We start from the raw sequence: 27,996 nt of genomic DNA, 5'->3' as shown, positions 1-27,996 counted from the left end.
AACCCTTTAACCAGTATACGCCACTGCATCACACCAAACAGTTTATCCCCTCTATCCACAGATAAAGTACATTACATGAATCACGGCCCTTTGCACAACACTACGAAACGAACCGTAAGATGTCCTACTTACGATATACGCTTTACTGCGAGGGTCATACTTTTTTTTAAATTTAAAGCTTTTTATGAACTTCGCTACAAACTATTTGGATTTTACCGCAATATTAATATTATTAGCTTTCGATTGAGACATCACACAATCTCACAGGATGTATAGTTTTCATAAAATTTTCCGCCACAGGTCAAATTATATATATATATATATATATATATATATATATATATATATATATAATGAATATCACATACAAGACGAAAGAAAAAATTATGAATGCATTGAAAAAAATACCAAATTTTGCAGTCTAAGAATTGATTTTTTTTTTCTGTTTCACTAAGGATAAAATATTTAACTAAATATGGGTTTAAAGTTTATAGAGAAAGAAAGACTCTTTCAGCTTTCCCAATAACGGGACTGCCTCATTGGACAAAGCATAACACACAGAGTGGTATTTGATAATCTAAAACAAATTTAGGGAATATGAGTGAATATTATAGGAAGAAAAATGAACTTAAAATTTGAGGTACATTAAGGAACGCGAGATAACAGGTTATCAGTCATGATCTTTTTGCACTTTGATAAGAAATTAATTGAATTAGTTGAATTTTATACCACTGAATTCAGAATATTTTGTATAATCATGGAATTTTTTATCCCACTATGAGTAGGCTACTAGTAAAAGCCTAAAAATATTGAGCTGAACTTTTGTACTAATTTTCGTAAAAGAGAATGAGGAGGGGTATTGTAAGGAAATGTTTAATGTCAAAATGTGATAAATGAGTAAGTAGTAAGAATAAAATCTTGCAATGCAATGTTGCAGTTTATTATGTTGATTTTACATTATAAAATATAGAGTTCATTGTCAGATAGAAAACGAAAGACGAATGAAGCCTTGTGTGTCAGTTGGATGAAGTGGAGATCCTACAGCTCGTACAGAGCCGCGAGGGCAGACTGGAAGCAGACGTTGTAGTCGCAGGCCACCTCGTTGTGCACGGCGTCATTGCGTACGTCCGAGTAGTTGTCGTTGGCATCAGGCCCGCCCACCAGAGCGCCGTACAGCACATGCGCGTTGGGTTCAGAGCTCGAGAAGGTGCCCCAGTCGCAAGTCGCGGGCGCGTCGGGGCACGAACTGTGGACACCAAGGAATAAAACTCAGTGATATGGCACAACGTAGGCCTACAGTATAATATAAGGTATACATACAATTAGATTTGAATTTCTAAATAAAAATTAGGGTGGGATATAAAATCTGTGAAAATTGTACACGGATTGCAGAAAAAGTCGACCACTAACTCAGTGGAGTGAAGAAAAAATAATTTTGCTTTTCAGTGATAGAAGTTATAAACAAAATCATTGAAAATATCTATCTATTTATAAACGAAAACTTTCTGTTTCACCCTGTTTCTCGAAAACAGTGCGCCATGGAAAAAGATTTTAAAGACGAAAAACTTTTTATTTTGAGAGACTATCATGGTTGTGAAACTTGGACTGTCACTTTGAGAGAGGAACATAGGTTAATAGTGTTTGAGAATAAGGTTCTTAGGGAAATATTTGGAGCTAAGAGGGATGAAGTTACAGGGGAATAAAGAAAGTTACACAACACAGAACTGTACGCATTGTATTCTTCACCTGACATAATTAGTAACATTAAATCCAGACGTTTGAGATGGGCAGAGCATGTAGCACGTATGGGCGAATCCAGAAATGCATATAAAGCATTAGTTGAGAGGCAGGAGGGAAAAAGACCTTTGGGAAGGCCGAGACGTAGATAGGAAGATAATATTAAAATGGATTTGAGGGAGGTGGGATATGATGATAGAGACTGGATTACTATTGCTCAGGTTAGGGATCAATGGCGGGCTTATGTGAGGGCGGCAATGAACCTCCGGGTTCCTTGAAAGCCAGTAAGTAAGTATCTTGAAAAAAATTAACTGTTTCGCTGTACCGTGTCCAGCCTCGAACCAAAGGAGAGTGTGAAGATCAATAAAGATGGCTATGCAATGTATTTCGAATAGTTATCACTGGAGTTCACTGGCGTAGCTCAGATAGTAGTGCGTTTGCCTGCTGATCCAGGGTTGCGCTCGTATGTGGGTTCGATTCCAGCTTTGGGTTGATTATCTGCTTGAGTTTTGTACGAGGTTTTACCCAGCCGTAAGGTCAGTGTCATTTAATCTCTGGCGAATCCTCGGCCTCATCTCGTCAAATACTATCGCGCTGTCACCAATTCCATTGACGCGAAATAATCCAGTAGTTGATACAGCGTCGTTAAACAACTAAAAATTATCCCTCCACCAAAGACTTTGGGTAGCTTATTAGATGTTACAAAATATCAAGTTAAAATGACTAATGCATTTAATCAGCGAATGAAGACGAATATTCCCCAGGAACAAAAAATTGTAGGCTACAGTACTTTACATAAAAAATGAGCAATTGAAAGGGTAGTATTTCCTCTTAAAATAATTACCCTATAAAATTCTCTACACAGTTGGCCTTGATTTCTCGTAACGTTGTGGCAGTCTTTTTTTTTTTTAATAGTTATTTACCTGTATTCTGGACTTGTTATAAGTATGGTGAAAGCTGTAAACGACTGGGCATGGACAATGAATGACCAGAATATTAGGTTAAAAAGCTGTACCTTCTGTCCAGATGTGCAATACACAATATAAACTACTGAGTAATATATGAAAACCTACGCATAATGGGGTGTAACTCAATTTATAAAATATATTATATCCCCCTTTTGAGCTGTGGTGAAAGAATACATTCTCTTATATCCTAATTTCAGAAAATAGCTTAATGCTCAATGTCATTCATTCATAATTAGCTGCCCAAGCGTAGATCTTTCACTGAAAACCCAGCATTCTCCAATCTCTTCTATTTTCCGCCTTTGTCTTAGTCTCCGCATATAATCCATATACAGTACCAATGCCGTATATCATCAGATATATTTTTATTTCTCGAACTTTTCTCACGTTCACCATTCCTTCCAGTGCATCCTTAAGTAGACATTTTCTTCTCAGCCAATGACCCAACCAATTTCTATTTCTCTTTCTGAGCAGTTTCAGCAGTATTCTTTCTTTACCAACTCTTTCCAATAAAACTTTATTTCATATTTTATCAGTTCACCTCACAATCTAAATTCTTCTCCATACGCTATCCACATTTTCAAATGTTTCTAGTCCCTTCTGCATCGTAATGTCCATGTTTCTGCCCCATACAATGCCGTGTTATAAGTATATTGTTTTCAGAATTTCCCATTGATTGTCAACAGCTACTGTTAGTTATTTTATAAAATCGTAATTTCAATTAAAGGAATGAATAACGAATGTGTTAAATTATTGGGTGTAGTCATAGAATCTGAACTTAATTTGGAATAAAAAAATATCGCGTGTATTAACATAAAATTATGTAGAAGATTTTTACTGAGAAATTTAATCACTATTTTGTCTATTCATTACAGTGCCCATGTTAAATGTGTTTATTTCGCACTATTTGAAAGTACAGTTTTGAATGGTTATTCAGTTGGAGGAGAATTCTCCAAAATCAGTGTTGTTCTAAAACAGAAAAAAGTGTCAAGAATAAAAAAAAAACTAGTAGAAGTGCCAAGAAGTAGACACATTCAAATTTCTCTTATAGTTCGAATTAAAACGATTATACAGTTCTTAATTTGGTACTCGCGTTTTATTTACAAAAGTTTTTTCCGCATTCCGTATTTGCAAATGTTTATGATTTATGGATCACTTCTTGTAATGAGTGTGATATATATATATTAAACCCACCTGGATCTGTGATGTGCGTGGGTTGGTGGGTTGGTACCGTAACCCACCACGAAGCTGCGTCCAGTGTCTCCCAGCATGTAGCCGATCTGTTTGGTGGCAAACTGGCGGTATGCGTCGGCATTAATGCCCAACTTTGCAGCCTAGAAAACATAAATATAAGTACAGGAGGGACAATTATAGCAATTTGGAGTCACAATTTTAGCGGGAAGGCTAGAGGCTGTCAGTTCTATCCCGGAGAGTGTGGAACAAATTTCTTCAAGACGAGACTTGCGGCCTATGGTTTTTGAATCGTCATTGATGCCAGAAGTATGCAGCCAACGCCTTCAAAGTGCTTATGGAGATGAGGCACTATTATTAGAAAAATTAAATAAGATAGGAATTAATGCAATTGTTTGCTTCTTACCTTAGTAACAGAACACATGTAACCAAAATCGATAATAAATTTAGTAGCACTCGAAATATTAATATCGGTGTTCCACAGGGAACTGTCCTCGGTCCAATATATATAAATATATATTAATGATTTATTGGAAAATAATTTAAATAAATTCAATGCTGACATATTTTCGTGTGTGGATGACACGATTGTTATTTTTGCAGGTAAAACTTGGGATGATACCTACTTTAATGCAAAAAAAGGCATCACATTGATTAAAAATTGATTTGATTCCAATATACTTGTCTTAAATCATTCTAAAACTACCGTTGTACAATTTTCGTTAACACCTGTTGGTATGAAATCTCCTGATTCGCTCTTTGTTTAAAAATTCATACATCCGATTGTTCTTCTAATAGTTGTAACTGTCCTATTCTAAATGAATCTCCTCAAGTTAAATATGTAGGAATAATAATCGACCAACATTTAGGTTGGGATAAACATATTCTTTTTCTGTGCAATAGATTGTCATCCTACGAAATTACTTGACTGTCCATACTTTACGACTTATTTACCTCGCATTAGTACAAGCTATATTACAATACGGCATTATAGGATGGGTTAGTGCTTATAGTACCTCCCTCATGCCAATAACTCTGCTACAGAAGAGAATAATAAAATATGTTTGATTATCCTACAGAGTTGCTGTATTCAGAATTTAAACTATTTGACTTCTATCAAATTTATAACAATGCATTACTGAATTTCATACATAAAAACCGAAACATATTTAATTTATATTCACATAAATATAAAACCAAAAGATCAGACAACATATGCTTGACAGTTCCTAAATGTACCACAACTGTAGCATATAATCACAGTAGCAACTTCGGTCCAAGACTTTATAACAAGACAATAGCTAAATTCCCAAACATAAAATTTGCTAATGCTCCTTATTTCAAAAAATCTATTAAAATTGGTGTTAACAGTGAAAATTTTAAGTTCAATTATTGTGATATGTGTTTTTCTTCTTCTTTTTTCTTTTATTACTTTTTACTCTGTTATTCAATAAAATGTCTTAACATTAACTTACGTGGAATGCCTCCTGAGCATGAGTATGTAACTTACTCTTTCTGAGGGTCCTAGAGAGTTCTTATATTTAAAAAAAATCAATCTGTATCTTTGTTCTGGCAATAAAGTATTATTATTATTATTATTATTATTATTATTATTATTATTATTATTATTATTATTATTATTATTATTATTATTAGCAAGGACTGTGTAGGATTGGTTTGCGAAATTAAAACATGGACGTACTTACATCATACTTACATATTTTTTCCATATAGCAGAAGGACAGTGTTCTACACATACCAATTTTCATTATTATACAAGATAAAGTAATGGAGGAAAAAATGTTGAATATTTCCAAAACTTTACTGCTGTAAGCTGTACCTAACCTCTTAAATGTGATAAATAATGGCCTTTGGAGTACAGTAAAACCTTTTAATGTCTCTACAATCCAACTTATTATAGAACTAACTTTAAGAAAGTGTTAGTTTCTTATAGTCTCAAGTAATATTACCTCTAGACAAATGTAGACCACGTTGGCGGCACTCCTCAGAGATCCCCATTCCGAGACGAAGACGAGACCTTTGGGTGTCTTCTGCTGAGTGTAAAGCATGTAGTCGCAGAAGCCCTGCACGGTGTCCTTGTAGGTCTGTTTTCCAGTCAATTCCGCAAGGAGGACCTGCAGAAAAAAGTACGTGTCAAAGACACTAGGACTGAACATGGCACACTTTCAAGTACTGCGTGATAACGACGAAAATATTACAAAGAAAAGGTTAATACAAGAGAGATGAAGACTTCAAGAGTTTACTGATTCTATTATTCAACAAATGGAGTAAGCAATATTACGGTTAGAGAAGCATTAGTAATATTCAAAATAAGAGAGGAGGTTCCGGAAGGATATTACAGTGAAACCTCTGTATTTGGACACCCCTCTATGTTAGACACCTCATTATATAGACACTCTGGAAGCTGGGCATCCTTCAAAGTTCTTTCTTAGACAATTATCTAGTTCTATTGTGTATTTCTGCTACCTGTTTAGAGTTCAGTTTCATTGAACCCTTGTGTTTTACAAGGTCCATTAGCACATTGGAATGAGAGGGGATTTTCCTTGTACAGTACAACAATTGTGAATGTCTTTTTACTGTCCTGGAATTACCCACTTTGTCATATTTGTAACTGTACTGTAGCTAAATTTGAGTACGAAGTGAACGGGCATTATTTTTCATAACATTAACTTTATGATGCGAAATTATTTAAGTAGGCCTACAGTGTAGAAATCAGTCTTTACTGAGGTTTTATCTGTGAGAGTCACTTTGTATAGTTTGAGTAAACTTAAGTTGGTGGAATTAACCATTGATCGTTTGCCTTATAGCTTTAGTTGTATGGAAATTGCAGAAGACTTTGGAATTTCTAAATCAACAGTCTCAAACATTACCAACAATAGGACCTCCATATTTAATGCATGGGAACAAAATTGCAGTGAGGAAAGAAAAAAGAAAAATTGCAAAACTGTTAACCTTAACTAGGCAAAGCTTCATTTCTCACACTAGTTTATTAAACCTTGTCGGACCGTAAAGAAAACTACTATCGCAATGTCCATATTTTTATATGATTGCAATATTATAGTATTGTGAAATTTTAATTTTCCTACCATTTTTTCTATTGTTCTATTAAAATTATAGCATACTAGTGTCTTGTGCAGCAAATGCTGCAAACTAAGTTCATTAGACGTTCAAATAACATTTTTCAGATTTATTTTCAATGAAGAATACCAGACATTCGGAAAGTTATTTGCTTCCATAACAATGAAAGATACTCTCTCTCGAGCCAATACTGAAGAGAATCACGCATATGAATATCTATACCACACCACCATTAAATATATGAAAAAGACCCAACCCCACTTGATTAATAATTATAAAAATAATTGATTTTTAATAATATTATTATCTTACGTAAGTTTTATAGCGTTCAGTAACATATACTATATATACTATATAGCCGCCACTCAGTAAAATATAGAAATCAAAATCTAATTTAAGTTATTCTCTACATATACTTATATAACCCCAAAACGTTTCACTTTCATATCATCAGTATAGCATTAATATGTATAATTAATGAAAAATAGTCACATCATGGCATTAACTACAATAATATTTCATTTCTAATGGTAATAATGTCATCAAACCACCTCAAGTTTTGTAGTTTTTAATATCCAATACACAGCTGTCCCCAGAAAATTACACACCACAGAATCGAACCTGTAAATTATTTTTAGTAAGTTAAGTATTTAATAAACAATTTAATTTGAGCTCTAAATATGTCAGCATTCTTGCAGATCATGGCCTTCGTGTAATATTGTTTACTGTAGTATGTGTTTTGTTTTATTCTGAAATGCAACACGGCCGACTTGATGCTCGCTTCGCTTCTCCTTTACCAAAAAGCGAAGGGAATATCAAGTCGGGTCAGAGCGTGGTGCCGACCACACCACCTCATTCTAGTGCCGAGGTCATGGAAAGCATGGGGCTCTACCTCCATGCCCCCCAAGTCCCTTGATGGCATGTTACGGGGATACCTTTATATCAAGTTGGCCGTGAATGCTATTAGCTAGTTCTCAAAACTGACGACAGATGGATTTTGGAAAATAGGAAAATTATGTTTAAAAATTGACATTTCACTGAAAACTACTATTTTTCCGAAAAACTTTGAGTTCCAAGCTTCAAAATGAGGGGTCGTTTATTAAAATCCGTCCAGCCGTAATTTCCATTACCAGTTCAAATTATACATATATATATATATATATATATATATATATATATATATATATATATATGGATTATAGCATATAGCCTATTAACCAGTTGTATCCTACAGGATACATTGTCAATTTAAGGGTTAATGAAGTCAGTGACAAAGTGTTTGAATACTGTAGTTCCTTAACATTGTGTACAGTAATTTCCTTTCCATTGCATATTAAATAAATTTCTACTTCCTTCTACTTTGGACACCCCGTTAAGTTGGACAGACTTTTTTTTATTGAACCATACATGTCAAGGTTAGAGAGAATTCACTCTACCAAACATCCAAAATTAAAATGTCTATGATATTATGAGAAATGAAAACAGAATAACACATTTTACTCCTCAAATTATCTTCCTTAGAACGTTTGAATGAGCCAAAAATATGTTGAAAATCGAATACGAGTTAAGTTTGAAATATTTTCTTCACTTGGCGTTTTGAATTGAAGCTAGAATCTTCAGAATCTTGTCCAGTGCTTTAGGAGGGCATGCAGTTACACAATATCAATTCGCTTACGTCAGCTCCAGAGTTCTTCTGATCCCAGCCGAAACCGCCACCCCAGCTCCCCAGACCGAATTCTTCGTACAGTTGCTCGGCCCTCGTGAGGTAACTCTGGTCTCCTGTAGCCTTGTACAGCCATGTCGCTCCCCACACCAACTCGTCTTGATAGTTGTAGGATCTGAGAAAAGAGTGAAAAGTGGAAGAAACTTAAATAGAATAAATACTGACAAATTATCTAAAATTACGGAAATGAATAGAGAAAAGTGTAGAATTCAGATGGGAAAATATAGGAGAATTTTTGCCAGAATTATACTTTTCCAAAAATGGAGTGGGTTAGAATTTTTTTTGATTGCTTTCTCAGTTAAAATGCTTATATTTAAAAGAAAAATAACGGATATGATGAAATGTGACAATTAGATAGAATGTAATCTCACTAAATTATACGATAAAAAAACACAAGATATTATGACATTTGAAAAATTTATGTGATAAATTATTATGAAATAACATAGTAGTCTATAGTAATAACATAGTAGCCTACATCTGTTTTTTGTAGAAAATATAGGTGTGAGAAAAAGTTAAGTTGTGGTAATGAAATATTAACATCTGCAGAGACAGAAATATTTTTTCGCTAAAAATTAACATAAAAGAAAAATTATTTCCAGCAAGCCTTCCTATTACATTGAAATGTCGATATAAGAAAAGATAGTTACGTGCTTAAAGTACCAAAGTATCAGAAAGAACAAAATATTAGCTGCTGTATATATATATTTAATTTGCTAAAAATATTAGTATAAGAAAGTGCAAGAAATTAATTGTTGAATGTGCTAAAATAATGTAAAAAATATAGAAAATTAATTGTTGAATGTGCTATAATATTAGATTAGTATGAGATAGGATAAGAAATTATTTTTGAATGGACTAAAATGCTAGTATCAGAAAGGACACAAAATTAATATTGTTGAATGTGCTAAAATATTAGTATGAACTAAAGTACTAGAATCAAGAAGGACAAGAAATTAATTACTATGGAATGATATAAAATATTAGTATCAGAAAGGACAAAAAATAATTGGCAAGAGATTATAGCTCAATTTACTAAATTGTAAGTAACAGAAAAATAAGAAATTAATTACTGAATATGTTAAAATATTAGTATCAGAAAGGTCAAAAAATAATTGGCAAGAGATTATAGCTCAATTTACTAAAATGTAAGTATCAGAAAGAACACGAAATTAATTACTCAATATGTTAAAACATTAGTATCAGAAAGGACAAAAATAATTGGCAAGTGATTATAGCTCAATTTACTAAAATGTAGGTATCAGAAAGAATAAGAAATTAATTGCTCAATATGTTAAAATATTAGTATCAGAAAGGACAAAACATAATTGGCAAGTGATTATAGTTCAATTTACTAAAACGTAAATATCAGAAAGAACACGAAATTAATTGCTGCATGTGTTGAAATATCCGAATCAGAAAAGATAAAATAATTAATTGGCAATACAGTGTTGCTCAACGTGCTAAAATAGAAGTATCAGAAAGGACAAGAGATTAATAAAATCGTTGAATGTGCTGTAAAATTGTATCAGAAAGGACAAGCAATTAATTGAAATCTTGAAGGGATTGGATGAAGGACTTGATATAAGAATAATTAATTAATTAATTCAATCATTAAGGAAAAGTAAATGAGTGTGTGTTAAGCTTTAAAAATTAATAGGGAACTTAATTTCCAATTGGGAGTAAAATTGAATTTAGTTTTTCCCCTTAAGTTAGGAAGAGTTCTGAAATTTCAGCCAGTGCAAATCAACTTACGAATAGAAATTTGCAGCGTCGGTGATAGAGTCGCTGTACTTTGCTCGGTATTGGTCTGCGAAGCTGAAGAGTTGTTTTGCGTGCGTAAGCAGATTGTTGGCGTAGCTGGCATCGGAGTTCTTGAACACCAGGTACGCTGCTGCTAAGGCTGCTGCTGTTTCTGCAGCCAGGTCAGAACCTGACAGTACGGAAAGCAAAATAATTAATGATATGTTGCCATTCGATACTTCCGATGACCTTAAAAATAGTTTCAGACTATTGGAGACTATTTGCTTGACACAGCTGTATGTGGCCCTTCGTCTTTCCTCTTTAATAGTCCTGCATGGAAATATAAAAATGTTGTCTTTGATGACTTTATCATACTGACTTTTATTAGCAGAAAGAATTGAAAACTCGTCAAAAACATTCAGTGGTATTACAACACTTCACAGTAGACACAGATCTAACTAAATCTTGACACAAGTTAGGTATCTGCCTGTGTGAGATGTGACGTATCAGACTTGTCTTCGTTAACGACAAGGTTATTCAAGAAGTAGTAGAATTGAGCATTTCACGCTATATAAGTATTATACTTTAGTTTGAATTATGTTTTTGTAGGACACTATAATGTTTGCCACTGTATAGAAAATAATTACAAATGGACCTTCAGCGAGATATTGTGAAATGTTTATGTGTGAATACTGAGCGTTTAGTAGCGTTCGGGGCCTCCAGATCGCAGCTCCTTGCTGTAAAATTTTAGACGTAATCGCGGCGTGGAATAGACACCGAAAGGCGTTGAGTTGTGCCAGTCAATTTGTTTTAGAATTTGTTACTGAGCTGACATGCTATTCAGTTGTGTTAAATTTTTCATTGTGCACAAGTCATATTTTTCGTTGTTAGAGGCGTTCAGAAGTCAACATGATTAACTCCACTTTTGGTTATTTCAGAGTTTATAAGTTGGCAATGTATTAAATTGACCATATTTTCAGTGGTCAATGTGATTTGCTCCATAGTTCAGTAAAAAGCCCACAGACTACAATTTTCTTCTCGACTACATCACAGAATTAATAGTGTGTGTTTAACTTTAACCTTGAATATCTCATAACCTTTGGAAAAGAAGTTAATCATGTTGACTTCTGAACGCCATTAAAGACATACATAAGTGTAGTAACTTTGATTATCCTCTTTGATTATGTAATATGGATTTCACATCACTAATAAAAATGTTGTAAACACATTCAATACACAAGTTAGGTAATGAATACTGCTATTACCTAACTGGTTGCATAATGTGAACCACACATTAAATTAAAATGGAATTGATTTTATTTATTATAAACGTTACCAACACTATGATCGACACACTTTCTACATTTTTCTTGGAGGATCAATCTTGAAATTTTTTTATATTTCACTTCATATTTTACGCGGGATTTCGATGGTACTAGATATTCAGTTGCTTAATTTGCAGCATTTTTAATATCTGAATACTCATTTGAACTCATTTTAACAATGTTTCTTTATTTCTCCTGGTAATACTGCTGTTCTTCTGTTACAAACAAAAGCCTATCGTGCGGCGATGTTGACTCGCTTTTCCCGGCTGCATCGTGAGGTGTAGCGCAGGCACGGAACGAAATCTGACGGCCCATAACGCTGTTAACCGATTTGTGCTTTTACGTTGTTTAAAGAGGACAAGGTAATGCTCTCTCGTAACCGCTCTAGTGTAACTAATTTAAGTTGAAATATGCTTTATTGTATAATTATATTCTGAGATTTTACAATAACACATTTGGAAATTACAGTGAAACCTGCCTTTGCGGTCACTTCATTTAAACGGCCACCTGGCCAAAAGGCCAATTTTCTCTGGAACCAATTGGATTTTCCATAAGATCAGTACAAATTCTCTCTCTATTTAGTGGCCACCTCATGTGCCTGCCAGCGGCCGGGGTCTATTTGGATTGGAACCTGACTATAACAGTCACTGTCCAACAAAAAATCTTTTCATGGATACTATCTGACCTATTTTTTCGATGGTTAGAGGACAGGGGACAATAGCTAAGTGTACAACAGTACACCCTCCATATCTTGGGGTTAGTTGGTTACTGTTTATGACTCTTTTGTCACTTTCCACTCCGACCCTGCACAGCTATAAATTCTTACTCGTTTTTAAAGGATTGAAACACGGACTTTTTCTATCGAAAATGTCACAGTATGTTTTAGGTCAGTAGTTAACCATTCGAATTTTATTTAGTTTTTCCTCCTCTTTCTATCTTTCTCTATTTGGACCAGCTTTTACGAATGTTTCTTCTTTTCATATAGGTTTTTTTTTCTGAGCCATCCCTAACAAAACTTCAAGTTTTAAGAAAAAAGAGTGTAAAGGGGGGAAGTTGGCAAAAGACAGAATAACCCTGCTGCTTTTTTGTAATGCTGCAGGAGAAAAAGAACCACTCTTAATGATAGGGAAATCACTGAAACCGACATGTTTCAAAAAATGTTGACATGGGCTTACTGTGGGTGAAGTGGACTGCCAACAATAAAGCTTGGATGGCATCATCATTGTTTGAGAATTGGCTAAGCAATTTCAATTCGAAGATTAAACGACAAAATCGCAATGTGATCCGTGAAATTGGTGTTTCTTCCTCCAAATACATCACACCTCCAGCCCCTTGAACAAGGTATTATCCAGTCATTTAAACTGCAAGCGAGGTACTGCAAGCGAGTTTTGAAAATGCTAGTTGCCTAGAATGGAAGAGGCTGACATTAATATGCACGATTGTTGTACGCGCACAGTACTAAAAAGTCAACGAAATTCAGTATTTTCATGATGATTCATAAAAACCGCAACCTTAATCAAGCGACCACCTGATAAAACGGCCATTTTACAAGGTAACTTCAGGTGGCCGCTTTAGACAGGTTTCACTGTATAAAAGTGCGATTAGCGAAACAATTGTAAATACCTGGATGCGATGTGTCGATCTTGTACGCAGGTCTGTCCATTGTCATGTCCTCGGGGCGTCCCCAGTAGTTGTGGTCCGCCTGTCCCTGTCCAACTTGACCATAAAATTCATTCGCACTTATGTGACACTTGAGGAAGTAGTCCGTGGCCCATTTCACCGCCTTGCGAGCGTCGGTCAAGGCGTCTGAAAAAACAGACAAGTTGTGAGATTGCGTTGTTCGACTATTACGATAATAATAATAATGATAATAATAATAATAATAATAAGAAGAAGAAGAAGAAGAAGAAGAAGAAATTTGGCAACAGTAAGGATTTAACCCGTAAGGTTTTTTTTATCGATTTTTATTTATTTTGCTTGTGTAAATCTCGTTGTACACGATCAAGTTTTTCTTTCAAATAAATACTTTACAAGGAAACGTGTCAAAGATTGCTCAATATTAAAATATATTTGTCAAAAACTGTTTCATATTACTAAAGATCTGACAAAGCTTTTGTGCGAGATCGTGCGTGTTTGCTTGTTTTCCGCACAGAACCAATACGCGGTAAGTGTGAAATTCCACATTCAGTATTCCCAACCTAACACACATAACAATTTCCCTCTTCTTACCGCTTAAGCGCTATATTCATTTTATTGCTTTAGGCTTTTAACATATTATTTTTAGAGACGTTTAACACAGTAATAATTATAAATTGGAAACTTACCACTGCAATTTCACCTAAATTGCACTGTTAATTATTGTTTTTAAATATTTGCAAAAATTAAGTAAACTCTACAACTCCACTAAAGTTACTGCATTCGTGATGCAAGTAACATTAAGGAAGCCGTGAAAAAAATCAACTTAATCAACTTGCCGATGTTATTACTGCAACATGTTATATAAATAATATTGTTAAAATATTAAAATGAAAAATAAATCATTACATAACCTTACCGTTTGTTTTAAGTTCGCATTTATAGACTGGGGAAAAAAAAGACAGACGAATATCACGGCCTGCTGGAATATAGTAAAGACAGAAAACATTTTATAGCAACAATGTTGAAGATAGATATTTTAGTTTTTAAAAGTTTCCGTCATTGAACAGAAACCAAGATGGAGATTTCATTGCAACTAATTAGAAATTCCTCTTTCAGGTATGTAATAAACGATCTTCGCACAAAATAATGTACGATACACGAACGGTATGTTTGTTTTCATGTTCTCGGAAATTAAAAAGCTCAACTACGTTTCGCTTTTTCAATCTTTTCCTCGAACATGAAAACATCAACATACCGCTCTTGTAACGCATATTACTATTACAATGTTTGTAGTACTTAACAGTACGATATACTAAAATGAAAAATATTACGATTTGTTTTAAAACAAAATATTTACCTTTAGTATTTGCCTTGGTTATAGATTAGAATGTTCTTCATTATAACTGAGTTGCATTTCCGCTTAGGCCTACATATAATTTTCCTTCAGTTTATTGTGGTATTCCACAGAACCTACGACATATAGGTATAGGTGTAATTCATATAATTGAATTAACTCTCAAACAACTTTTTTTCGCCCAGGCCGCCATGTCTTTTTGTGGTTCTTGGCGCCATAATATTTTAGAATTCCATTGGTCTATTCCTTGGAAAAATTGTCAAGTCTTTGATCGGTTAGAACATGTTCTTATTTACTTTCAAGACTTTAAAAAGTTTGAAAGGAAAACTTGTGTAGTATCGGCAACCCTGAAAACTTTTGTGAAGCATTAAATTTGACGAAAATTTGATCGTGTGTGTACAAGCAGGTTAAGGATTAATCATTGAGTTTATATCTCTTCTTGGATATTATATTAATCTTCTAAGATGCATCATTCTTTAGACTGGATTATTTCTTGTCCGTTGCTTTCAGTAGCTATATTTCACTTCTTTATGAAAGTTAAGGGTACAAATATTATTTTACAAAATCTTGGTTTTGTCTAATTTTTTATTACGTTTATTCACTTCTTAAAGATTAGATTTAATTCCAATTCTGACCCTATATGCGATGTTTGCGAATTGACACTCAATAAATTGCTCACAACGAATTTTACAATAAACATTGAGAAAAAAAATTACAATATGTTTATGATATAAACAGAAAATAACTCGTTCTATACAGGTATACGTTTGTTACCATATAAAAAATTTCGAAATGTCATAACCGAGTATTTAATTGTAGTTTTAATCATATCATCTTGGAGCTTTTTATGAGCCTTAGTCTATACTTTTCTCTCCATTCCTGAAAGAATTTAGAAATGGTGCCTCTTGGTCCCAAAAAGTGGGCAGTCACTTCAACATTACGAATTTCGTAAGAATTTTCAAAATAAGGAATGATGGATTCTTTTCTTCTTCTCGGAATCCATCTCAGCTGGTCGACGTGATGAAACCTCGAACCTCACAGTAGGATCTATAATAATTTCCGCTGTGTTTTTCTTCCTGTTGATGGCAGTATTATCTATTCTATGCTTACTGCCATTATCGACCACACAATGGGCCTCCTCATGGACCTCCAGGCATTGGCAGTCATTGCATAATAATACCGGACAGTTCGCAGTTTTACGTGCGAACGACGATGGTGCTGCTACCTACCTGCCGGGATGGAGATACTCGCGAAACAAGCTGTAATCAACTGCAATGTATATTGTTGCTGAGCTAGTTAATTTGTTAATAGTTTTATGAATTAGTACTAGTATTAAAATGTCAGGGTGTATATGTGCTGTTTATAATTGTGACAATTGCAGCATTACAAATTGCTCCAAATCGTACTTTCGATTTCCGACAGTTCATTAAACGTAAGTCAACAAAATTCTTTAGTAGGCCTAATTCCTTCGTCTTTGTGTTGATAGAAAAATACAAATTATTTTTTTATTATTATTTAGACCTAATAAATAAATAGAAGTTAAAATGTATTGGATTTTAAGGTTTTATCAAATTAAGTTTTATTGTTGTCCACATGCCTTTACTAATTATTACAAGCATCAGATTACTATCAATTTTATCTTTGCAGTTGTCAGCAATGCGTATATAAAACATTACTGTAAATTCATTCCTAATATCAGATTGATTTGTCTCGGTAAACCAAAGAAAAAATATGTAACAATTAATTACGGAAAGTAATATGAAGTATGCAATATTTCTCATAATATGCAGCTTTGATGTAAGATAATAATTTTACATTAAATATTATTCAACATTTCTTAACTGTTTCATATATAATTCCACATTAGTAACTCACGTTTTAAACAATAGTCCGAATCCCGCTATGTTAATATTTGTATATGTGGACGTAATTCCATCCCTCTGCGCTAGATGTCAGGTCTGCGATTTTTCGCACTCACGCCAACGCTACTAGTATACAGCTGTCCAGTATTATTATAGTAAGGTATTTGATCATAGTTCTTATAGTATTGTGCCGTTTGATCCTCAGTAACTCTCCTTGGGGACAGCTCCAAAGCACAGAGTATAGAAAAATTCGACCGATTAAGTTACTAGTGAGATAACAGGCCAATAGTTTTGAAGAAGAAAGTCTTATCTGTAGTAATTGCACGAGTGAAATTCGATAAGATTAGTTAACGAATAAAATTAAATAACTCACAAAACCGAATTACTTACGCAAATGAAAATAATTATCATAAAATACAACAATAAGACATTATTATATTTTCTTGTAATGAAGTTCAAAAACAAACTGCTATCTATCACGGCATACTAAATACTATTGCCAACTACTCAGAGCGGAAATAGGAAGCAACAATACTTAACCTCAAAAGTAAGATAAGATGAAATGTTACATTAACAGAATACAAACAAGAATAGTAATATGCGTTACAAGAGCGGTATGTTGAAGTTTTCATGTTCGAGGAAAAGTTTGAAAAAGCGAAACGTAGTTGAGCTTTTTTAATTTCCGAGAATTGAAAGAAAACATACCGCTCGTGTATCGTATATTATTTTGTGCGAAGATCGTTTATTACATACCTGAAAGAGGAATTTCTAATTAGTTGCAATGAAATCTCCATCTTGGTTTCTGTTCAATGACGGCAAATTTGCAAAACAAAAATATCTATCTTCAACATTGTTGCTTTAAAATGTTTTCTGTGTTTACTATACTCCAGCAGGCTGTGATATACGTTTGTCTTTTTTTCCCCCAGTGTATAATGAGTCTGGAATCTTGTTGATTTTCTCACGGCTTCCTTAATGTTACTTGCATCACGAATGCAGTAACTTTAGTGGAGTTGTAGAGTTTACTTAATTTTTGCAAATATTTAAAAACAATAATTAACATTGCAATTTAGGTGAAATTGCAGTGGTAAGTTTCCAATTTATAATTATTACTATATCGAACGTCTCTAAAAATAATATGTTAAAAGCCTAAAGCAGTAAAATGAATATGTCACTTAATCGGTAAGAAGAGGGAAATTGTTGTGTGTGTTACGTTGGGAATACTGAATGTGGAATTTTAGACTTTCCGCGGTTTGGTTTTGTGCGGAAACCAAGCAAATACGCACGATCTCGCGCAAAGGTTTTTTTTTACAGACATTTATTACTTGAAGTTGAACGCAATTTTCAAGGTTAAATTTTGTTGGCATTTCTTGATTTTCTGTGATTGACACTGAAGGATTGCACGAGGCGTCTTACCAGATAAGACGCTTCCACTTCCAAACACAACTATGATTGGTTGATTTTAAGGCGGTTCTGAAATATTATTGGTCAATATCGAAAATTCATCCTATAATTTGAAAAATCCGACTAATCAAATTAATATTTTACCAGAATATAATAAGAGAGTAGAGGGGATGTATAAAACATTTCTTAACATCCATGACTCTTATACAGGGACATCACTTTATTTTTACCAACATTTTTAACATTAACCTGGCTATACTCGGAAACACTGTTGCCCCCTTTCATTATAGGACTTTGATGTTACTAGTGCAATATGTAAACAATTCATTTTACTAGGTATAGGAGGAGAGAAAAGTAGTGTATCCATTTATGTTGTAGAGAAATACGATATTACGATTTTCAGTTTGATTATCACTTTTACGGAATTTATCAAAATACAGTAGAGTAGTAACATTTTTTTTTCAAAAACTTAACTTTTCAGGCGGTTATGTTCGTTATGTAATGTCTACTTTATTTAGCATATTAATTATTGATGTTATCATACAATATAGAGAGTGCATTTAAATTGAGGGGGTCATAAGTAAAGGGCTGTAAGTGTACTTAACTTACTTTTGAGAAAATGGGGTTTAAATATTTAAGCTTTCGTAAAATCGGTGAAATTTTTTATTTAAATTTTAATGTGTGATGCAATTAAAATATCCCTTTGCCACTAAAATTTTAGATACTTTAGCTTACACTGGATGCACTTAACTCACTAATATCACTAGCATTCCTTTGCTTCTAGCCACCTCAATTCAAAAAAGCTAATCTGAATTTTTAAACAAGTTGCTGAAAATGGTTGCCGTTTATTACAATGCAGGCTTCAATTCAGTATGCATATTATTAAAAACATTTTGAAGCATATTCTCTGAAATTGAATTTATCGTTTCTTGAATATAATTTTTAGTACGATATTATTAATATAGGTTCTTTCTTCTATGCAAAACGCAATCATATTTATGAAACACACTATACACTGCAGTGTTTACTTCACTGCTTGAAGACTTGGAATGCAACAGCGGCCGTAAGTTTGTGTGTCTGACGGGAGCAAGGACATTAGTGAAGGGGTGAGAGTGAAGTACATTCAGAAATGCAGGTACAATAAAAGTGCAAGTAAAAATAAAATGATGTCCCTGTGTAATACGACAAGTCAGTTTATCTCTTTCCAGAATTCTAAAAAGAGCTTCGTATGCAAATGGAATGTGCAAATGGATTTTATGGAAATATGAAGGTATTTACATTATCGCGACATGCAAGATAGTCACTCTGGAAGGCGTAGCTTACTTACTGGCCTTGTTGTATCCAGATTCGTGGCTGATGATTCCCCACGCCAGCACTGTAGCAGTGTAGGCCATAGGGAAGCCAAACTTCACGAAGTCACCAGCTGCAAGAGAGAATGTGTTACAGTAAGAAAGTTTCTCGGAGTAATCAACTGAATCGTTCGTTTGTTGTCGAGATAGATCTTACACTGAAATGCGTTATAGTGAAGGACTGTGTGTGTGTCACATTTGTTTTTCTTTGTTGGTAACCCTGCAGTATCTATTAATGATTCATGATTGCGCTGGCAGATGGAGTTACTTGTCAACAATGTGACGCTGAAACGTGTGTTCTGGTTGCTGCCCAGCGACAGTCCTGATGTATTTTATTTTGTTGAAGATTGGCTAATTAATATTAACCAGGCACACTCACAATCACACCCACATTCATACAAATTTCCAGACTCTAGACACCCAGGGAATTTTTATTCTTCAAGACAAATTGTGTGTCACTTGTTATTAAAACAACTAAGCCATAGAAACCCTACTTTTGAATTGTTTTGTATCTGTATGGTATTTATTAAAAACGATTTCATACAAATTTGTGATAACCCACAACAGAATAAAAAAGGATTATTTAATAACCAATTATAAAATCTAGTTTTAAAGCTTCATATTGGTAGGTTATAATTTTGACTGGGATAGTTATTATATAGTTTCATCGTCATGTGTTGCTCTTATGTAATCTATAGTATGGAATATTAATTTCTTCACTATTTCTAATTTCATGATCATGTATATTGGCACTAATGAGTAATTGTCGATATTTTGTCTAGTATAAAGTACTAGATCATATATATACAAATTTATGATTGATATAATCTGTGATTGTCTGAAAAGTGATCGGCAATGTTCAAGATAATTTTGATTCACGTAAAATTCGAATGGTTTTTTTTTTTTTTTTTTTTTTTTTTTTTTTTTTTTTTTTTTTGCAAAATCAAGACACTTCCAATTTTGGTTCTATTTCCCCAGAAAATTGAAGCATATCGATATTATAGGCACATTAGAGATCTCAAAACTAAAATTACGTGAACTTTACGCATTTCAAATTAGACCTACATCTAATATCTTGCATTCTAAATGCCTGTAGAAGAATCCATTAGTCGTATTATGTAACATACTGTAAGGCTATGTAACTGATGTCTAGGATGAACTTGTTAGACGGAAGTATGTGTATCATAAAAAAATTACTGTAAGACATACCGGTAGGATATAAATTAAAGAGCACGGGAAAGTTCAGTGACGTCATAACAAGTTAGTCATAGCTTGTACCGGAACAAAGTGAGTGACATTTTGCCAACATATAAAATAAATATTTAAGTGCTAAATATCATCGTTTTAAACCATTTAGAAAAGATTGTATTTATTTATTTTTGGTGGAAAGTTTGAAATGAATACAAAATAATAAATACAATGAAAGATAAACTAGCCCACTCCTGAATGAGTAAGACTCGTGCTCAGGAGGGGATTCCAATACAGACAAAAATAAATTTAAAATTGAGAGTGAATACAGATTAAATAGTGTTTAATATGTTTAAACCCAAACTATAAATCCAATACATTTTTTTTAATTTTCTTATTAATTTGGAGAGGATTCATGGTTGAAATATTATTGGAATAAAGTTTGTTTAATAATCCGAGACCTTGACTCATGATATGATAAAAAGCTGCATTGGTTTTACATTTTGGTTCAGACAAACGCAGAGAATTCATATTTTTAGTTCTATATTCATGTACATACTTTTTCAAAGTTATTAAAATTTCTATGAAAATATTTTAATAAAATAAAATAATACATTTGTTTAATCTTGAAAATTTTGAAATGTTTAAACAACAATTCGTTTGGGTAATCTTTCTGCTTTTTTAAACAAATTTTTAATACTTTTTTCTGTAGTAAAATTAACGGATAAAGGTTGGATTTATAAATTCCACCCCAACCTCTAATACCTACATAAATATAGATTGAAATAATGCTAAATAAATTATACGTAAACAGTTAATTGACAAAATATTTCTTAGAATAACAAAGTAACATAATGTTTTATGTAATTTATTACAAATATAATGAATATGATTATTCCATTTTAAATGATTATCAATAATTATACCCAAGTATTTAACCTCATTAACTTCATTAATAACTGAACAATTGCAATTTATATCGGAACAATTAGAATTATGCATTTTAATTTGTAGCAGAGATGAAATGGTTTATTACATTTATTATTTAAAGAAAATGGGATAGCTATTCTTTTATCTATTTTTTATTTATTTACATCATTATTTATGAAATAATCTTCTAGAGATTGGTAATTTTTTCTATAATTAGTAAACTACCAAGTAAAATAGGCCTACAATAAACCCACATAATTAGTCTATTTATATACACCGTGAAGTGTTTTCATTAATTTTTATACTTTCATAATATTTCGTGTTTTCATGTTTAAATTACATGTTTCTGTTTCAATTATGTTTGTGTTTGTCAATGTATCTGTGACGAAGCCTGTTACTGTAATAGCCTAATAAATTGAATTGAATATATTTTACGTTCTGTAAATGTACCACACGAGATAAATATTTTATCAACAGTAATCTCACTAGAGGTTCTGATTTATCTAGAGAAAATCAAAACTCGAGTGGGATTTAATTGACTATTACACGATTAGAAGAAAGTATATAAAGATTAGAAGTAACGAAGTACTCCAATACAATAAAATATTAATTGACTTACGAAAATACAACTGTCTTCAAATGTATTATTGTACCATCTCAACATTACAAATATTAAGCTAGACGCATGCTAGATGGCAGTAGTGAGTTGTGGTTACTAGCAATGCCTTCTCGTCGAGAAGTTCTCGATCTATATCACGATGACAGTGTTACTAGTCAAGAAGACTTTGTTGATTCAGTTTCATTTTTATTAAAACAGTTGCATTCCACTTCACTTATCCGAATCCCAGTAATCAACGTCACTTGACAGATGATTTTCAATAAATCTTAATATTAAACAATCTCTGATACGTGACTATCCATAATATCATATAGCAGAAGCTATAACATAAGCTAAATAATATACACAAGTGTTACAAAAGTTTTAATTAACGACGATGACATAAAAAATAAACATGAATAATTTTAAAAGGAATAATTATTGAATGTAGAATTTCCAAATTTGAATGTGGTTGGTGGTTCAATTGATGTTATATTGGACGTGTGCGTAATAGAAGTGGAACTCGTTGATTTAGGCCTACATGGTGTATTCAACTTATTCAGGATTTCCGAATGGTGCTCTTCATTTATTTGTAAATAGGATTTCAGAAGATGTATAGGTATGATCAGTGATTTTTATTAATTCTTGTTCTTGAATGCCAATGCAAGTCATATTTGAAACTGCTGTGCATCGACTGGAGTGGTTTGTAATTTTCTATTTTTTTTTGACGTCCAGACCAGCGCAGTTTGAAATGTTGGCAAACAAAGAAACAAATGCTAGGGACGCGATAAAATTAAACAAATGCTAGGGACGCGATAAAATTAAACAAATGCTAGGGACGCGATAAAATTAAACAAATGCTAGGAACGCGATAAAATTAAACAAATGCTAGGGACGCGATAAAATGAAACAAATGCTAGGGACGCGATAAAATTGTGCGATAAGCAGCCATGATTAGTTGAACGACATCCTTTCGTACCGTTTTATTGGTCGAAAGTAGTGTGACGTAGTAAAAGTATAATAGTCTATTTAAAAATTCGTTATCCTAGTTGAGAACATACTCACCATCATAGTATCCTCCTGTAAGGTCTTCACCGTTCTGACCTTTGTCGTTGAGAGCAGAGTCCTTCCTCCAGGTTACTTTCTGATCAGACGGTAGTTTACCTGACCTCTGGGCCTCGTAGAAGAGGAGGGAATATCTAATTACTTCACCATAGTCATAAGCTGAAAACAGAGGAACGCTGGATTATAATAATTATAGCCTATTATTATGACAAAATTTATTTCTAACATGCAACTAAACTGTGGGGAAGTTATCTAAAACTTTAAGATTTGCGTTTGAATACTATTTTGGGTATTTCTATTGCTTCCTTCAAGTAAATTCCAAATTAATTCTTTTAAGTACGTTTGTGACGTCAATTTACTACTATTTCACCGTCCCAAGGACGCTAAATGTCCTTCCAGTTGGTATTTTCTCACCATTGATTTGATTTCATCACTGTTAATTTAACGTTTAGTCATAATTATCTGAAGTCTAGAATTAATTATACGTTATAAATTTGGATCTTCTACCGTGTGTTCATTTTAAAAGTTATCACCTTGAATAATTTGATATGTGCATGGGACACGATTTTGAGGAAAAACACGTCGGTTTAGTTTTTAGTTTTCGAGGGAAAGCTAAAAACTACTGCTGATTGAATTTCCAGTTCCACTTTTTCACCTCCAATTTCGAATTTAAAATTGCACCCCTTATCTTGAGACACATTATTTCAAAGGGGATGATAAACTCTATCCTACTACCAAGAAAAAAAATCGGTCCATCGGTTTCTGAGATTGAGCCAGAAACGTTTAAATTAATCAATTAAAATTTAGTGGGCGTTATGTTATAGTACGCAGATAATGTACTAACTGTGTGTACTGGAAAACAAATCTGCGCTTGTCTGGTGTGACAAGAGTGGAATTTTCCGGCTGGTTTTATTATTTTTTAGTTTATTTTTACACGCTTTTATATCTTAGATCATATCGCATGTATACGTGATACTTTTCTGTCTCTATCTAAGGAACTGAGGGCCGAATTACTTTGTTGTATCATTTAATAAATAACAATAATACGTTTACAGGGGATAAAATGAATACCAGCCATTTATAACAAATGACTATAGAAACAACAGCACAACGATACTTCACGGCCTACTGATAAATACTCAAAAATTTCTTTGTATTATATTTTATTGAATAACAATAATACAATTACAGGAGTTACAAATGAATACCAGCCATTTATAACAAATGACTATAGAAACAAAAACACAACGATACTTCACGGCCTACTGATAAATACTCAAAACGTTCTTTCTATTATTTATTGAGTAGCAATAATACGATTACAGGGGAGAAAATGAATACCAGCCATTTATAACAAATGACAGTAGAAACAAAATCACAACGATACTTCACGGCCTACTGATAAATATTAAAAAAAAAAAAAATATTTCTATTATTTATTGAATAGCAATAATACGATTACAGGAGTTACAAATGAATATCAGCCATTTATAACAAATGACTATAGAAACAAAAGCACAACGATACCTACTTCACGGCCTACTGATAAATACTAAAAATTTCTTTCTATTATTTATTGAATAGCAATAATACGATTAAGGGAGTTAGAGATGAATACCAGCCATTTATAACAAATGACAATAGAAACAAAATCACAACGATACTTCACGGCCTAATGATAAATACTCAAAAATTTCTTTCTATTATTTATTGAATAGCAATAATACGATTAGAGGAGTTACAAATGAATACCAGCCATTTATAACAAATGGCAATAGAAACAAAATCACAACGATACTTCACGGCCTAATGATAAATACTCAAAAATTCCTTTCCATTATTTATTGAATAGCAATAATACGATTACAGGAGTTACAAATGAATACCAGCCATTTATAACAAATGACTATGGAAACAAAAGCACATCGATACTTCACAGCCTACTGATAAATACTCAAAAATTTCTTTCTATTATTTATTGAATAGCAATAATACGATTAGAGGAGTTACAAATGAATACCAGCCATTTATAACAAATGACAGTAGAAACAAAATCACAATGATACTTCACGGCCTACTGATAAATACTAAAAAAATTATTTCTATTATTTATTGAATAGCAATAATACGTTTACAGGAGTTACAGATGAATACCAGCCATTTATAACAAATGACAATAGAAACAATACCACAATAGCTCACGGCCTACTGATAAAGACCCAAAGATTCTACACACGCCATGTGATCTGAGATCTTAAAGCGTGTGTAAATAGATTTAAAAAAATAAAACCCGCCGGACATTTCATGACAACAGGAACTCCAGTCATACCAGATGACCAACAGATTCGTTTTCTAGTACACACAGGTCTAATATCAACTAAACTTTAAGGGTGCTATTCATAGACATTTCGCAGCACGCGCTACGAGCGTACTAAGCTAGCCCCGGCTATCGACTGGTTACTAGTACAGAATTCAAATCATATCCTATCGCTAACACTGGTTTATGAATACGAAAAACGCTGATCATTCACCGGAAACCCGCGCTAAAAATGTCTATGAATACGGCCCTAATTCATTAAATGATGCGTTTCTGGCTGTATCTAAAAAAAAGGATGGACCGAATTAAATATTTCTTTTGGTAGCTAATAACATTTATCACCCCTTTTAAAATGAAGATAGGGGTGCAATTTGAAATTAAAAAATGTAGGTGAGTGTGGGTTAATAGGTGGAACAGAAAATTCAATGAACAGTAGTTTTGAACTTACTCTCCTAAAACTAAATCTATATGATTTTCCTAAAAATCGTGTTTCTGAACATCTACAATTATTCAAGGTAGAAAATTTTGAAATGAACACACGGTGTATATTTTCTTATAGATAAAAGTGAGAAGAAAGAAAGAAAATATTTTACCTTGGCAGAGAACTAGCCCAGCCAATACGCAAACGATGATTTTCATGGTTGGTTGCAGTGAGAGCTCTTCTAGGTTTAAGTTCGCTGAGGGTACCTTCGCTGCTTTTATATCCAACAAGTCGTGGAATACTGACCTTGATAACTGAAATAACAAACAGATCTGTTCAAGATGTTGAAATTTATGTAGGTGTCAAAATCTTCAGAAATATTACGAATTATTGGTTGTTAGAATAATGATAGATAACAAACCTGTTGTCACACCTGCACAGGTAGAAGCAGTTTTGCGATCAAACTTGTAGCTCACCTGTATATATTTGCTTTAGGTGCACCTGCACTCAGTTTATTTTGATATTATTTTAGAGAAGTCTTCATGATTATTAATAAATACTCTGCAGATAATTCTTCTATCGTATTCAGTAGATAAGATGAAGATAACTTTCACACAGATTTATGGAATGTCATCTTGTCCTTGAACGGAATTACGATTTGTTTTGTTTATCACTTTACACAATCAGAACAGCCGGCAATTTGTGAACATTCAGTAACGCTCTAATCAAGATTACATCGTCAAAACGTCATCGAATAGAAATACTTGAATAATCTGTAACTATCAAGAATGCACCGAGGTCAAATTTCGATTTTATAAACTATTCTAAATGGAGATATGAAAATTTGTACAATTTATATGCTGCATATAGGCCTATGTAGTAAACATTTTTGTGTAATTTTGTATTTGTATTTGTATTTATTAACATTCCATGGTATTCATACATTGCTTCACAGCTAGGATATGGAACAAGTAAAAAAACTTAATACTATTATAAAGTCTTAATTTATAGTCAAGTCTGGATGAAATATATACCGACGAGATTTACAATGTAGTCTACTAGTACAACACAAAGTTTTAGTATCAATTTCATGAAGCGTTATTGAATGTCATGAATTCACCTACAGAATAGAAGGCGTGAGAAATTAAGTACTTCTTTAATTTGGCCCTAAATAATCTTAAGTTTTGAGTTTCATTTCTTATATCGATAGGGAGGTTATTAAAAATTTTTACTGCCATATAACGCACTCCTTTTTGATAGCACGATAGACTTGTCGATGGAGTATGAAAGTCATTTTTTTGACGTGTATTTATGCTATGAACTGTTGAATTAGTTACAAAGTTTTCACGATTACATAAGAGGAAGATTATTAATGAAAATATATACTGACAAACCATGGCCATTATTTGTAGTTTTTGAAAATAGTCCTACAAGATTCCCTAGATTTGCCACCTACTATTATTCTAATTACTCTTTTTTTGTAGTTTGTAATAGAAATATCGCATTGCATCCTTCACCTGACATAATTAGGAACATTAAATCCAGACGTTTGAGATGGGCACGGCATTAGCACGTATGGGCGAATCCAGAAATGCATATAGAGTGTTAGTTGGGAGGCCAGACGGGAAAAGACCTTTGAGGAGGCCGAGGCGTAGATGGGAGGATAATATGAAAATGGATTTGAGGGAGGTGGGATATGATGGTAGACACTGGATTAATCTTGCTCAGGATAGGGACCGATGGCGGGCTTATGTGAGGGCGGCAATGAACCCCCGGGTTCCTTAAAAGTCAGTAAGTAAGTAAGCAAGTAAGTAAGTAATAGAAATATACTTATACATCTTGATTACACAACTTTTAACACTGTATCACTTCGGAATATTTATGATAAGAACTTTCTTGTGTTAAATTTTAAAGTACCTTGTTAACATGTTTCGACCTATTTTGATTTAGAACTTGTCGTTTTTGGTCTTGGCGCCTCTTGTTTCCTGTGAGGGTGCGTTCTAGTGTAGAGTCAAAGAATGTATGTGTTTTGAAATTGAGTTGTGTGTTGAGAATATCGTTGGGGTGTGTTTTCGTGTGTCTGTATATTT

At 33.2% G+C, this 27,996-nt stretch overlaps 1 protein-coding gene across 1 annotated transcript; it reads right to left on the bottom strand.

The window, feature by feature from the left end:
• Positions 1-916: 916 nt before the first annotated feature.
• Positions 917-26,465, bottom strand: LOC138699437 (endoglucanase E-4-like). The gene is made up of 10 exons (XM_069825302.1): positions 26,328-26,465; positions 26,079-26,220; positions 23,169-23,327; positions 19,366-19,461; positions 13,407-13,589; positions 10,471-10,648; positions 8,668-8,830; positions 5,864-6,028; positions 3,897-4,036; positions 917-1,246 (listed from the first exon to the last, which is right to left on the bottom strand). The coding sequence occupies exons 2-10, from the start codon at positions 26,122-26,124 to the stop codon at positions 1,039-1,041; spliced, it is 1,338 nt and encodes a 445-aa protein (XP_069681403.1). The 5' UTR covers positions 26,125-26,220; positions 26,328-26,465; the 3' UTR covers positions 917-1,038.
• Between the last annotated feature and the right edge of the window lie 1,531 nt (positions 26,466-27,996).

Source organism: Periplaneta americana, chromosome 5, assembly GCF_040183065.1.
Source record: "Periplaneta americana isolate PAMFEO1 chromosome 5, P.americana_PAMFEO1_priV1, whole genome shotgun sequence".
Classification (NCBI taxonomy): domain Eukaryota; kingdom Metazoa; phylum Arthropoda; class Insecta; order Blattodea; family Blattidae; genus Periplaneta; species Periplaneta americana.
Note: the sequence above shows the minus strand (reverse complement) of the source record. Positions and strands in the feature narration are given on the sequence as shown.

Excerpts from the sequence above, each read along its gene's own strand:
- LOC138699437 (XM_069825302.1), bottom strand. The coding sequence starts at position 26,124 with ATGAAAATCATCGTTTGCGTATTGGCTGGGCTAGTTCTCTGCCAAG. Across the intron at positions 13,590-19,365 it reads ATCTGGATACAACAAGGCCA|ACGCCTTGACCGACGCTCGC; the intron begins GTAAGTAAGCTA and ends CTGTTTTTTCAG. Across the intron at positions 8,831-10,470 it reads GACGCTGCAAATTTCTATTC|ATCCTACAACTATCAAGACG; the intron begins GTAAGTTGATTT and ends CTCTTTTCTCAG.